This window comes from Palaemon carinicauda, chromosome 31 (genome assembly GCF_036898095.1).
Source record: "Palaemon carinicauda isolate YSFRI2023 chromosome 31, ASM3689809v2, whole genome shotgun sequence".
NCBI classification, from domain to species: Eukaryota; Metazoa; Arthropoda; class Malacostraca; order Decapoda; family Palaemonidae; genus Palaemon; species Palaemon carinicauda.
Window position 1 is genome coordinate 84,035,503 of NC_090755.1, and position 15,770 is coordinate 84,051,272.

The 15,770-nt window shown below is 35.4% G+C and overlaps 1 protein-coding gene across 3 annotated transcripts in view; it reads right to left on the minus strand.

The window, feature by feature from the left end:
- Positions 1-15,770, minus strand: part of Usp32 (Ubiquitin specific protease 32) — an 84,223-nt gene that overhangs the window by 25,604 nt on the left and 42,849 nt on the right. For all 3 annotated transcript variants that reach the window (XM_068355541.1, XM_068355540.1, XM_068355539.1), the window contains 10 exons: positions 13,569-13,704; positions 11,359-11,499; positions 9,593-9,737; positions 8,629-8,807; positions 8,015-8,180; positions 7,379-7,623; positions 3,253-3,426; positions 2,341-2,515; positions 1,423-1,574; positions 508-691 (listed from right to left, as the gene is read on the minus strand). In XM_068355541.1, the coding sequence (XP_068211642.1) occupies positions 508-691; positions 1,423-1,574; positions 2,341-2,515; positions 3,253-3,426; positions 7,379-7,623; positions 8,015-8,180; positions 8,629-8,807; positions 9,593-9,737; positions 11,359-11,499; positions 13,569-13,704 (1,697 nt within the window). The remainder of the gene's footprint in view (positions 1-507; positions 692-1,422; positions 1,575-2,340; positions 2,516-3,252; positions 3,427-7,378; positions 7,624-8,014; positions 8,181-8,628; positions 8,808-9,592; positions 9,738-11,358; positions 11,500-13,568; positions 13,705-15,770) is intronic.

Sequence of the window (15,770 nt, forward strand, 5' to 3'; positions counted from 1 at the left end):
GTTAACATATGCATAACAATATATTTATGCTCATCTATATCTATCTATCTAGCCAGTCATTTCCCAAAATTTCTGGGGTGGCTAACATAAAAAAAATAAAGAAAAAAAGGGGACTTTTCTTCTCTTTGCTCCTCCCAGCCTGAAGAGATATTCTGCAGAATTTGGTTGGTACTACAAGGGTGCTTGAATCGACCCTCCCCCGTTATCCACCATAAATGAAGCTTCATATCCTGAATCCCCTTCTACTTTAGTCTCAAGATCCTTTAATTTTAAGCAACGCCTTATTTCGCACATAGGCGATAGCCTATGGGAGGCAACTCCACTATGACGGCTACGGTTGTGAATTTAGCCGCCTGATTTTTTTTCATGGCCAAACTATTGTACTGCTACCTCAGCGGACACCAAGGCGACCGGAGGAAGCAGCAGGGCCTATATTTCCCATGAATACCCGTTAAACATGTACAAAAAAATATTTGCAAGGATTAAAGTAACAAAAATCACACTTACCAGTTAAGCAAGGTGAGCTATGATGGGTAGAACGTTGAATATGAGTGAAGACATGGCGATCTCGAGCGCTGCGGCTTGCCGCTCGAACTTCACTCGTATGAGACGACGACGGCGAGGGGAGCTCGTAGCCAAACAGCACGGTGCCAGACACTGATCTTACCCTTCCTTCATCCATGTGTATACACTGGAAAGAATTATGCTCTTTGTTATTCTATACCAATAGAAATAACCAGATGCAAACAGTAAATGTTTTAAAATTTCCAGTTTTCAAGGAGTCAATTTATTCTATCCAAGGAGTCTCAATTTATTCTTTTCAAGGAGTTTCAATTTATTCTTTCCAATGAGTCTCAATTTAATCTTACCAAGGCGTTTCAATTTATTCTTAACTATAGTCCATTTCTTTTATCGAGGCAGATTTGCACCGACTCGCAGCGGTGCCCTTTTAGCTCGGAAAAGTTTCCTGATCGTTGATTGGTTAGAATTATCTCGTCCAACCAATCAGCGATCAGGAAACTTTTCCGAGCTAAAAGGGCACCGCTGTGAGTCGGTGCAAATCTGCATTGCTAAAAGAAATTGACTATAGTTGGTTGGGAGAGAGGTAAGAAGGATGTTTTATATTTTCTTAGAAATAGTACTTTGTATAAGATAATTGTTTAAAAATGTGCTGATTAGACAGCAATATTTAAATTCTATGAAAAACTTAGCTTCTGTTAGCACCACTTCATAAAGACAATTCCTTTGACAACTTACAGGCCTATCAAAGACCTGTATTACACCATATCTTGCAGATTACTTTCCTTTTACGCACAACAATAATGTGACCCTTCCGTTTGAAGCACTTTTCAAGTGAAATTTACAACCCTTAGCATACAATAACAAAAAAGTTATAGAAAATATGTTCCAGGCATCAATCACCTTTATCTGAGCATTTGAAAGTTCACTGAGCATTATTTGGTGTGGCGGTATGCCGGTGAGAAGATATAACTGTTGCTTCACGTCTACATAGCGACCCTCGCTGTTTAACCTCAGCCCATACTTCACAGGAACACTTCCATCAAGTTTGATGACTGGAATAATAAAATACATACTATAAAAACAATACCCTATTTCGCTTGGTTCTAAAAAAATCATGATAATCACAGACTGCTATTAATAATTTATAATAGTATATTGAATCTCTATACCTCAATTCCTTTTAATGATAACCTACAATGAACAAAACCTTAGAATAGTTTATTTCAGAATCAAAACCTTTCAGGCAATATTTTATCATAGCTTTTTGTTAACCCTTTTACCCCCAAAGGACGTACTGGTACGGTTCACAAAACCCATCCCTTTACCCCCATGGACGTACCGGTACGTCCTTGCAAAAAAATGCTATAAAAATATTTTTTTTTTTCATATTTTTGATAATTTTTTTTAGAAAATTCAGGCATTTTCCAAGAGAATGAGACCAACCTGACCTCTCTATAACAAAAATTAAGGCTGTTAGAGCAATTTAAAAAAAATATACTGCAAAATGTGCTGGGAAAAAAATAACCCCCTGGGGGTTAAGGGTTGGAAATTTCCAAATAGCCTGGGGGTAAAAGGGTTAATAATTTATACTAGTATATTGAATCTCTATACCTCAATTCCTTTCAAAGATAACCTACAATGAACAAAACCTTAGAATAGTTTCTTTCAGAATCAAAACCTTTCAGGCAATATATTATTATAGCTTTTTGTTAATATATACAATCTTTACAGAAAACCAAAGTTAAAAACTGATTTCTCAGGTAAAAAGCAGTTCTATATACCAACACAAAATAACCATAAACGTGTACGAGTCCTTACCTATGACTTCTAAGTATACAAAACTTTCCATGGGTAACTGTAGTGTTAAGTAGGTGAAAGGATCAAAACGTACACTTTCATTGGCACACACTTTACAAGTAACTTTACTCTTCAGCTGTCCATGAAAGAGATCTACGATAATAGATTTGTTCCGCAAAATATGATTCTCCCAAGCCTGAAATTTAGGTGAATTTTAGCATCAAAGCTAAAGTTATCTTCAGTTGGTTTGTAAAAGACAAGAATATATGCATTTTCATTCATTATAAGCAATGATATTTAATATAAAATGATAAAGAAACAATAGGTGAATGAAGTTCAAATTTAATGAGGAAACAAAAATGTTAGGATTCCATAAATAACAAGATTATTTTCTGTGAAATAACTGAAAAATTAAAAGCACCATTTTGAGCTTAATATGCAACATTGCCAATAGATATCAAAGAAAAGTCGTAGAGAAAACATTAGCAAAAAATTAAACGTCACCAGACAATTCTTCCAAGATTATATCCTGATTATATGACATCTTCAACTGTATTAACATTTCCTTTCGGTGTCCGAAATATATATATATATATATATATATATATATATATATATATATATATATATATATATATATATATATATATATATATATATATATATATATATATATATATATATATATATATACATATATATATATACATATATATATATATACATATATATATATATATATATATATATATATATATAATATATATATATAATATATATATATTATATATATTATATATAATATATATAATATATATATATATATATATATATATATATATATATATTATATATAATATATATAATATATAATATATATATATATATATATATATATATTTCTCATTACAATGCTCGGCAAGAACTACTCACTTCCTGCGCAACCAAAGTATCTGGGCGACCTTCCGAGTCCTTCAGTTCAATGTATGGCTTATTATGAACTCTGTTCAGATCTTCGTGCAGTCCGTCTAGTAAAAACGCAAGAAGCTCTTGGGAATCATGCTGCTGGAAACCCGTGAAATTACCACTGTATTTCCCTATTGTCCACTGCGGAAAGAGAGTAAAAGTGAGTAATCCATCCTTGATCACCTGATGGCTATATTCATTATTAGTGGCATATTTAACTAGTACTGTATAACAATGAGACCGATGGGTGCTATTATAGTATGCTATCTACCGTCGAATTTCTACTATAGTATGGTATCTACCACAAAGTATGATATCTACCGTCAATGTTAATCCTCCTGTTTGATGAGGATTATCAAACAGATTACTTACCACCAGTATGTTATCCTCATTGGACTTTGATGATAGTCTAATAATATTTATTGGCAGGACAACATGGGTGCATAATTATAAGCAGTTTGTAGGTTAGGTTAGGATAGGTTAGGTTATCAAGTCGGTAATGATCCTCCTTATTAGAGGCGGATTAGCAAGTAGACCGTATCCTTAGGGACTGATGGTAGGTATCATACTATATTCAGAAAGGGGTGGTAGATAGCAAAATCGGCGGTAGATAGCATACTATAATAGCACCGACCGATGTATAATGATTTGGGTAAATTTTTACTTATACAGATGTACTGTATATTCAAAAGTTCAAACTTGGAGCATATGTTTTCATGTTGAACAGGCTGACGTAAGTCTCTTCCTAAAGTTTATGTATGAAAGTTCTATTTTAATGCTGTTACTGTTCTTAAAATATTTTATTTCAATCGTTCATTACTTCTATTTTAGTTTATTTCCTTTTCTCACTGGGATATTTTCCCCTGTTGGAGCCCCTGGGCTTATAGTATCCTGCTTTTCCAACAGGGTTGTAGCTTAGCTAGTAATAAACTTAACAGTTTATATTAACAATATGAAGAAAACAAACTAGAATTAATATACGATTAATTAGCCCAATCGGATCCATCATTGTGATGGAAGAACAAATCGGAAGAAAAATATATTACATAAAAAGGCTAACATCAATAAAAGAAAATATAACAGAAGAAAAATGGAATTTCATAAAATTAATTATTTCTACACTCACCTGATGTTCATAAAGCTTCTTTTGAAGATAGTCACATGTCGACGTCTACCTTAAAGTATTAAAATTTCTCCTTTTCTTTCAATGTAATAATAGCCTTATCCCTCTAAAGGAATACCGAGTACATATGGCACTATATAACAATAAAAATACTTCGCTCCCTGTCACCGAGTCATTCTTTCAATCTCTTAAATTATAATAAAAGATATCTGGATTTGCAAGTAGAATTACCAAATTTTCACAGAAGAGTGACAAGAAGACTGAAGGGAGTGAAACGCCGCTATTGAGCCAATGTGCTCTTGTTGCTACTCAATGCCATTACGGTTTTTTTCCTTTGCCTACACAGACACCGAATAGTCTGGCCTATTCTTTACAGATTCTCCTCTGTCCTTATACACCTGACAATGCTGAGATTACCAAACAGTTCTTCACCCAAGGGGTTAACTGCAGCAATGTTATTGTTCAGTGGCTACTTTCCTCTTGGTTAGGGTAGAAGAGACTCTTTAGCTATGGTAAACATCTCTTCTAGGAGAAAGACACTCCAAAACCAAACCATTGTTCTCTAGTCTTGGGTAGTGCTATAGCCTCTGTACCATGGTCTTCCACTGTCTTGGGTTAGAGTTCTCTTGCTTGAGGGTACACTCGGACACACTGTTCTATCTAGTTTCTCTTCCTCTTGTTTTGTTGGAGTTTTTATTGTTTATATAGGAAATATTTATTGTAATGTTACTATTCTTACAATACTTAATTTTTCCTTGTTTCCTTCCCTCATTGGGCTATTTTCCCTGTTGGGGCCCTTGAGCTTATAGAATCCTGCTTTTCCAACTAGGGTTGTAGCTTAGCATTTAATAATAATAATAATAACAATAATAATAATAATAATAATAATAATAATAATAATAATGGAGCACTTGGACTTATAGCATTCTGCTTTTCCAACTAAAGTTGTAGCTTAGCTAATAATAATAATAATAATAATAATAATAATAATAATAATAATAATAATAATAATAACATCAACTCCTCTTTACTCCACTAGACGGGCAAGGTTATTAATGTGAAATAAATGGGATGTTTTCGATTTTCAGTAAGATGTCGACATTTAACCAACTTCGGGAAGGAAGCAATAAGAACAACTGGGGAGGTTCATATAACAGAAGCAACTTCACACTCTTGTAAGAAAATAACATTTTGTTTTTCACAACAGATCCTCATTATTAGTTATTACTCACGAGCATACAGTGCGGGTTTGAGATTGATACTATATACCTATCACAACAATCACTAGTCTCCACCCAGCAAGTATTTCCTGTCGGAGAATATTTCACCTTTAAGCCCTGAAATAAGTAATAAATCTAAACAGTTCCTTCCTGACAGTCAAAAGTCGCACAGGAAACGATCCAAGTACTGTACATGCGATTTCCTTTTATATCTTGAAAAAAACTACGTTGAAAATAACTGTGATCATGCAAGTCCAAACATTCTGGCAGATTTCAGCAACGTCTTTGGATCTAGTATTCATGAAGCCCTGAGTGTACACTTGTTTGGTACATATTTTGCCATTATCAGTTCCACAATAATCTATTCAATTTATTCTTAATAAAAGTAATAAATTAATCATCATGATCTCTGACAATCACACGTTTGAAATTCAAGCACGCTACAGTACAGAAATTGGGAAGTGGTAGAGACAGACTTTAAGCAAAGTTAGAAGAAACTGATGCAAAAATCATAAGAATAGCTCTCTCAAGATTGAAAGGGTGAGTAGAGTGATTAGCCAGGGTGAAGGGCAGTGGAGCAGTTATCTGGCAAGAAGGAGAATCATCAGAGGCAGAAGCAGCAACAGAACAGGACCCACTGGACTACTACCACTTCTTTCCTGCAGAGTGGTTCCATGGCTTCAAAGAGAAAGTAGAAATGGAGAGGGTTGAGACTCTCTCCAAAAACCTTGCTACTTGCCATATGGAACAAGAAAGATGACACAAGATATATGACCAGTACCAAAGAACTCTGAAGTGTCCTCCACAGACGACCTCTGAGCACAGCGCTTTTATGACCTCTTCTCACCAAGATGGAATAATTGATTTATGAACCCTTTATAAAATGCATCAATGCAGGTTGAAAGCAAACACTGTTGACCTTGACAAATTGGATATAGGAGATGAGGTTCCTTATAAACTAAGTCCATAAGAGAGACAGGCCTGCCACCTGGGCAGATTTTGGCATGGTAGAAAGTCTCGGAACGAACTAAATAAAATTAATAAACAGCACTAGGACTTGCACAATGGTCCCCACCTCCAAGAATTGCACAAACTGAAAAATACATTATATACGAAATTCCTTATCCTCATTATAATTCTCTAGAATGGCCTCTTAATTTTCGGGGTTCACAAGTGGATGTAGTTCTTTCAATTCTCTTCTATCATATAATTTGTCTTCTTGAACTCCCATCAACTTTTTCTACAAATTTCCTAGGACTTCCAAAATGTTTTAATCCTGCCACTTCAATATTCAATATCATTATGACTAACTGTTCCTCGTCTCTTCAAATCATGATCAAAATCTGAAGCATAATATAAGATTACCAAATTAGAACAGCATTACATCAACTAAGTGTCATCTTCAAAAAATCTTAATAAATCCATTAACAAAGTTCCATCTACAAAAAAATGCTAAAGAAATATATGGATACAGCAGAGAAAAATAAATAAAAATGATTAATTTGTGCTGCCAACAGTAAAGTGCTACTTGCCATGAAGTATGCAAAGCTACAATTTAAAATATATCAGGAAAATTTATGCTACATATTGAAGCCGCATTCTTCAATATTCTGAATTTGTAAGAATATCTCTTCCTATACACCACTATCTCATAGTACTGAATACAGAATAAAATGCAATAGAAAGATTCTTCACATTCAGGAAAAAACAAAGTAGTGCTGAGGCTTATGGAGAAAATATAATTACTAACCCTTAATTTAAGAGGTGCTACAGTTTTGGCTCCGCCCCCCCAAATCTCGTGCATAAGGCATCCATACTGCCTGGCCATGTGTCCTTTCATGCCACAAGGATTATTAGGGTTAAGCTCATAGAGATGCATATTCTTCATGAAGTAAGTAGTCAGAGGATGAGTGTTTGAGCAACACTGAAGAGCAGCATTCAGAAAACAGGTGTTCCCCAGGTTGCTAAGACCCGTTACTCCCTTCTCGCTGCAACCTAAAATTGGAATTCGTTTAGTAGTCTAAAAACATAATACAATCTCTTTGAACTACAAACTATTGAGACAGCCATAACTCTAAATTTGTATATTTTCTTTAAATGAAACATTACAATATAAACAAAGTTTCATTTATCTTGAAGAACTATAGTCCATTTATTTTAGCGATGCAGATTTGCACCGACTCGCAGCGGTGCCCTTTTAGCTCGGAAAAGTTTCCTGATCGCTGATTGGTTGGAAAAGATAATTCTAACCAATCAGAGAGCAGGGAACGTTTCCAAGCTAAAAGGGCACCGCTGCGAGTCGGTGCAAATCTGCCTCGATAAAAGAAATGGACTATAGATGTTTTTCTTTCAGGAATTTGGAGAAAAATATTCACTTCTAACGTACCTTGCCTGGACTGTATCCTCATCACTCGAGTTGAAGCTATCTGACTCATTTCTTCCGGCCATGTTAAGTCTTTATTTCTAACTTCAATCAATATCTGGGCCAAGTCGGCAACATAAGCTTCCTCTAAAGTAGTGTCCTCTTCTTCTAAAAGAATCATACCAGCAGGCTGAAAGTACGAGTCTTAAATAACCCAAAGCTCTTCCTTACTAGGAATAATCACCTTAACATATTTCACAAAAATCCACCTAATCATATCCAATTTTCGTACTCTAAAATACTGAGCACATATTTTTTCCAACCAATCTGACTTAAAACTCTAACTTGATATGATAGCTTGAAGCATTAACAACTTACATTCATGTGTTTTTTGCTTCAGGAAGTACTTATAGCCAATAATATTACTAAGTGGGTCCATTAATCAAAGATTATACGCCAAATTACAAATTATGTCTACAGGAAACCAATCTTAATTTACTACAGAATACAGAACAGTATAGTAATAATGAGACACCTGATTCTCTACTACAAATCACATATCACGAATTCCTATGATCTTTTGTAAAATTGTGATAAACCTTTATAACCAAAAACTTATAAAAACTACGAACCCTCACCTCATCTCGGACACACCAAAGCCTCATGTCCTCTATTCTTAACCGCAATTTGGATGCAAGGTATTCGTACACCTGACGGAGGGTTGCTAAGCGACTAAATGCAGCTAGATACGCTAGGTATCTTTTCGGAGAAGATGTACTCGAGTTTGGTAACGACGTCACATAATACGGAGCTGAATCTGTAAGATCAAAATTACTCATTAAAACATGAAAAGCAATTGAAATTCATACAATATTTGCTAAGTACTAGGTACTGTATAACAAATACTATGATAAATCACTCCACTATGATCAATTCCTGTGAACATGAACTACTTCTAGTATTCAACAAAATCTTTTTGGTTCTTTGAATTTCCAAATCAATACTTCTAGGATTAAAGATTAGCCAGTTCTCAGGATGGATATAGAACTAAAGATTAAAGATGAAGCAACAATTTACTCTCATATAAAACACATAATTAAAACTAATGGATAACTTGTAGTCAAGAATCCCTTTCATAGCAGAGCTATGGTGGCTATACTCAAGAATTAAGGATTGCAAGGATGCCTCCAAAGAGCATTAACTAAATAAGATACCTCAGTGCATTAAATATAATCAAAACATAGACTTGAAGGCAGTGACACAAACTGCGACTTTTAGTCTTCCTATTATCTTGTGTTTGATACAATTCAGTTGTGCTATAGATTCAAAACACTATGACAAATCAAAAATATAACCACCAATGGACTAATACATTTTCAAAACTGTGTCAAGTCAGGCAGATTATCAAACTTGGTCAGTATTGGTGGAATACTTTCTAATTCTGAATATCACACCCTCTGACAGTGTTACCACCCTACATTGGAATGATACAAGCCAATTGATTATAATCATCTCTAATTTTGAATCTGTAGACAGATGTTTTCTCTTAATGCTTTACATCTACCGCATAGAAATCTTATATTATCAAATGAAAATTCTTACTCAAAGCAGCAGCACCATAGCCACCAACCACCCCAACCCACGAGTTATTGGGTGTTCTAGTCTGCTGCTGAATGTGACGAAACAATCGCAGAGTAAGGGGATACAGCTCCAGTTCAACTTCACCGCTGGATCGGCCATGAATCACCTGCAAGATACCAAACCATAAAAGTACTGCAGTATTACCATATAAAAAAGTTACAAAATCATATATTCTTAACCCTTTTACCCCCAAAGGACGCACTGGTACGTTTCACAAAACTCATCCCTTTACCCCCATGGACGTACTGGTACGTCCTTGCAAAAAACTGCTATTTACATTTTTTTTTTTAATATTTTTGATAATTTTCTGAGAAACTTCAGCCATTTTCCAAGAGAATGAGACCAATCTGACCTCTCTATGACGACAATTAAGGCTTTTAGAGCAATTTAAATAAAATATACTGCAAAATGTGCTTTAAAAAAAATAACACCTGGGGGTTAAGGGTTGGAAAGTTCCAAATGGCCTGGGGGTAAAAGGATTCATATAAATATCTACCTAGAATCAAATACAATTTGATTACAATAACTATCAAAATAAGTGACTAAACAAATGTTATTAAAATCAAAAACATTAAAAATACTATAGCATAACATATGATATCAAATAAGGGGATACCTTCAAGTTATAGTTAAATCTTATATACAATTATTCTTATCAACATTATCAAGAGACCTGTAAAAGGTTAACTTTAAGTGCTATGCATCAAAGTTGGCATTACGGTGCAATTGTACATCTGTATTAGTTGCGACCAATGACAAAAGTGTCCATTCTATGACGGCCAAGTAAGAGGAGCTTCCCCCTTGCATGGCCTATCTTTACCAACTACTTTGTTAAAGATTCAATGGCCTGTCTAGCACCACTTACGATATCGCTCGCTTGCGACAACAACGTCATAACTCAATAAAATGTATTTTTGAGTTATCCATATAGACATATTCATCTTCAAATGCTGATTCTTTTGGCAAAAGTGTCATAATTGTAGCTAAAAAATTGATCGCTTGAGGCGCTAAATGTCCTAACGACATACATTAAAATGAGAGTTTTTCAATTGATTAAAATGGCTCTCCTGAAAAATAGCTATTTTAGAGTTATGACGACGTTGTCGCAAACGAGCGATATATCCCTGTTCCCAAGGATAAAAGATTTGTTTATGTATAGGAGCAACTCATTTGGTTAATATTATAAAATAATTATACAAGAGAACTGAACCACATTTGTAGGTTTTTATATAATTTGCCAGAAAAAAAATTTAATAAGGTGAAAACTGCAGTTGAATAAAATTAAAGCACTTGGACTGCGAAGTAGGGAGAGATTAAGAGGAAAAGACAAAAATTAAAATAAACAAAATTTTGAGCGAAAAGGATGTTGCTAACAACTGCCTTGGGTTAGAGTTCTCTTGCTTGAGGGTACACTCTGGCACACTTTTCTATCTAGTTCCTCTTCCTCTTGTTCTCTTAAAGTTTTTATAGTTTAAATAGGAAATATTTATTTGAATATTGTTACTATTCCTAAAATATTTTATTTTCTCTTATTTCCTTATTTCCTTTCCTCACTGGGCTATTTTCCCTGTTGGGGCCCCTGGGCTTATAGCATCCTGCTTTTCCAACTAGGGTTGTAGCTTAGCATTTAATAATAATAATAATAATAATAATAATAATAATAATAATAATAATCGTACAATAATGCAAACTGTAATCTTGAAAAACAAAGTTTCTTGTAACAATACCTGTCTCGGTAGGGCTGGAGCACCCCCATACCACTGTTGAAGAGCTTTCCAAAGAGAGTCGGGGACTAATACAAAATCTCTACCCTGAACTAAAGGTATGTTACGCTTTAAGCGTCCACCTTCACCGGTTAGCAAAGTTACCTGAAAGACAAAACAACATCTTATTAAATATATGTTCATTGAGAGATTAGTTCACCAAACTTTCAAATAAGCTACACAAGCCACTAGAAGAGTTAGAAGACCCAGGCCTACATGGCTAAGGACTATGAAGCGTGAAGTATGAGATGATGAACGGAGAAGTATCGATTTAAAAGCTCAAGATAGAGACGACTAGCGAAATCTAACCGAGGCCCTTTGTGTCAATAGGCGTAGGAGATGATATCTAATGATATGAAATAAAAAATAACTTGACAGTATTGTACCAACCGTGTGTCACACGATCGTACATAGTTTATTTTGTGTATATATTATGCTTGTATCTTCGCTCTTCCCTCGCACTAAAAAGAACCAGAATAAACATGTCTGTTTTTCTCATCTGTAACGGTGTCTGTTTTTTAACATGAAATTTCTTGTTGCTTTGAGCTTTTGTATATAAAGGAGAGTGTTCTATAATAAATTTACTCAGTTGCTTTCATACTGTCTTTAAGTCACAACCTTCTCTCAGCCCGTCACAGTATGATCTAATGGTTGTTTACCGAAATGATCTGCATGTGGCGGTACTACCCCTCTTTGTAAAATCTTTATTAGCTTTTAGTCATGTTTTATATCCGATACAGTTGACACCACAATACCTATAAAATATGGTTACTATTTCCTAAATATCTAAAAAAATTACTTTTTCACTGACAAGCAATAGAAAGAGTACCAGACCATAGCTATCATAGATTATGACCTTCCAAAGGCAAATGATACCATTTAAAACTAGAGGGGCACTCAGTAGAGCGCAGACCTCCGCCACGGCAGCTTATTTATCGACCTTTTGCTTGACCGTGATCTTTGACCTTGACCGTCCAAAATTTAATTATTCAAGCTTTTTACATAATTAATTCTTGCAAGTTTCATTACTCTACGATTAAAATTGTGGCCAGGAAGCTGTTCACAAACAAAAACACAAACACAAAAACAGGGGGTAAAACATAACCTCCTTCCAACTTCATTGGTGGAGGTAAGAAAGCAAGCTTTCTTATGAACATTCATTACTCTGCAATGACAAATTTTACCTTACATACTTTTAATGCGTGCCTATAAAAAGCAACATATTGTGAACTACCGTACATGAAAAAGAATAATCTAATTACTGATTAATACCTACAGAATCCACATTTAGTCACTTCATAAGGCAAGTCAGTATAAATTTCTAATTAACCTTTACACATCGTAAAACTAAGACATCATTTATGAAATCACCTTCAACGAAGAATCTCCGCATTTATGACCCTAGGATAAATTTTTCCCTACCTTAACCCTTTTACCCCCAAAGGACGTACTGGTACGTTTCACAAAACTGGTACGTCCTTGCAAAAAACTACTATTTACATTTTTTTTTTTTTTGCATATTTGATATTTTGAGAAACTTCAGGCATTTTCCAAGATAATGAGACCAACCTGACCTCTCTATGCCGAAAATTAAGGCTGTTAGAGTAATTTGAAAAAAAAAATATACTGCAAAATGTGCTTGAAAAAAAAATAACCCCTGGGGGTTAAGGGTTGGAAAGTTCCAAATAGCCTGGGGGTAAAAGGGTTAAACACTGAACTGATTATGTAGTAATTACTCAACAACTAAATTTCTATTCTAATTCCCATTTACTAAACAGCTTAAACTTTTTTTCTCTCTCTCTCAACCAGAAACTTTCTGTAATAAACTTTTAGATAAAAATCCCAATTCTTCTCATAGCTACAATTATTGCAATACCATACATGATTAAAATTTTGAAAGCACTGAAATTTATCAAACCTACAAATACTTATGGCATTCTGATATTGAAAAATAAGATAATTTAATATTTGTAGCAGAGCAAAAAAAAAAAAGAGAAAATTACAGTCACAAATGCAACAAGTCTTACTACCATACAAAATTTTTGCAGTCATACATACACAATAAAATACGTATACATCTACTGTACATGATCATAAAAAGTCTTGTTTAAACTCAACAAAAAAAAATTTCATGTTTAATTCTGATTCAATAATAAATGTCAAGACATACGTACTTTATTGGCATTTGGTTCGACAAGGGGAGAATTATCAATAGCAGGTGGTCTTGAAGGGGCTATCAACGGTCCCGGACTAGTAGCAGCGCGTCTTGTCAACCTCGGCGAATGACTTGGACTGGAGGTACTACTGCTTCTGCAAAGAGAAAAAAAAGTATTATTTTCAGTGTAATGCAAGACACTGGAAAAATAATAACACTTATATTACAAAATGATTAAAAAAATTCAGCAATCATATCTTTGCGAGTATAGCTCACAAGTGAAAAATATATCAGACAAAAAAATTAGTAGTAAGTACTACCTACAATATTTTTTGGTTCTTCATTGAATATATAATTTAAACATCTTTTAATTTGAAAAAAAATTCTAGAAAATTTCTTTTTAAAGGTACCAACATACATAATCTAAAGGACTGGTATAGTTAAATTTCAGAGCACATCAATGTAAAATGTTGCTTCCTACCAAGCCAGCGCTTTTACAGCACAATAGTCAAATATAATTCTTGTGTCATTCTCATACTGCCATTACCTGTCCCTTGGGAAAACATTTACTAAGGGCCAGGGCATTCCTCGTATGTCACGTCAGGATTGATGAAGGAAAAGTGATGTGCTCATCCTCACCTAGACTACGGATCCATCTGACCAAACCCTTGAGAATGGTCGGTGGGAGAGATCTGTCACTCCCTACCCAGGGAGAAGAGTGCACGCTAGACTTCCCAAGGAACTTTGCAAGACGACTCCCCTACTAACTATTGTACTACTGCTTCTACCTTCTAAGTAGTGTCTAAAGGACAGTAGAAAGGGGAAGAAATAGTTGGCAGTGGAGGAAAAAGAAGAGAGCAAACTCACTCTTCTCCCCAAGCCAACAAATCTTCCTTGCTACCACAGTGGTTTAGCAGCTCTTACTGATCATAAAAATATGAGCAAAATCTCTCTGAGTTTCATGATACGAGTACTGTACAAAGTAAAATTCACACTAAAACACCATTCACCGGTATTCATCCTCATCTTGGGCATGATACCAGACTCTCCTCAATCACAATCTTCAGATAATAACAAGAGTGAGAAGTCTTGATCTCATTATGGAAAGACTGAAGAGGGCATTCCAAGCAGACCAGGCACGAACACTTAGATACGCTCTCATGTGGGCACGAGGTGACGAAAGAGAAGCTCAAGTATAACTAAAGACCTACATGCACTATAAATTCCTCAAGTACTGAAAGTATGAAGTCTTCCTCTCTTGAGGCTTAGTTCCAAACTAATGCAGCCTGACAATCACCGGTATGGCAGAGATAAGTGAAGACTTGTTCTCCATCCCTAGTATGACTCGTGAAGAGACGACGGGAGAGGACTAGATATGGTGTACAAGACCTCCAAACCTGCTGCGTGACCAGAGATGGATCCTAGAAGGCAGGAAAGGAACACATTTGAATGGAAGGGGGAGGGAATGTGCAAAGCAAGGTCTCCCCTTACTGATATCCTTATTTTCTCAAAACACCTCTCCTGGACTGGGCCTGAGAGGGGCAACAACTGGTTGAACAGGGTCCAACCCATTCTAGAGGAAGAAGCTGCAGTTGAACATTACTGAGACTTGGAGAAGGATGGGACCTTTCTCAACCTCAAGCCAATGGACATGGCCACCAACAAAGGCTTGGCTGCTCTCATCCTTTGGAGACCAGAGCCCATGAGGAATACTGCACAGTGGATGAAAGGATACTGATATACAGCATCCCCTTCCATCATTACTGTACTTTAACTTCACGCTCATGAAGGGTTAAGGAGGAGTCCAGCACTTATCCGATTCTTGGTGCAAGTATGATTTTGTGTCCAAAAGGTGCTACAGTCATTGACGATCAATAGCTCAATGGTACATCAAGGCTTTAGATTATGTGCTTGTCAACCTGCTTTGAATCTTTTTCCTCACCATAGAATACAAACTCTAAAACCCAAACAGATCCAGGAATATAAAATCTGGTGGCAGATTATGAATTGGGTTGTGAAGTCTTGTTCCATACCAGAGAAAGTCCCTGGTGCCAGGGAGCAAGAGCAGCACAGTGTACCCTCTCTTTAGTACGTGAGTGTGGTCTTTGCAGATAGCAGGGCTCATTACTTAAAAGCCCAGGGCTAGGACTACTCACTGACTGACATGCAGGGCCGCTTCCGAACATAGATATCTCCTCTTTAGAAAGCACCCAAGTACTTT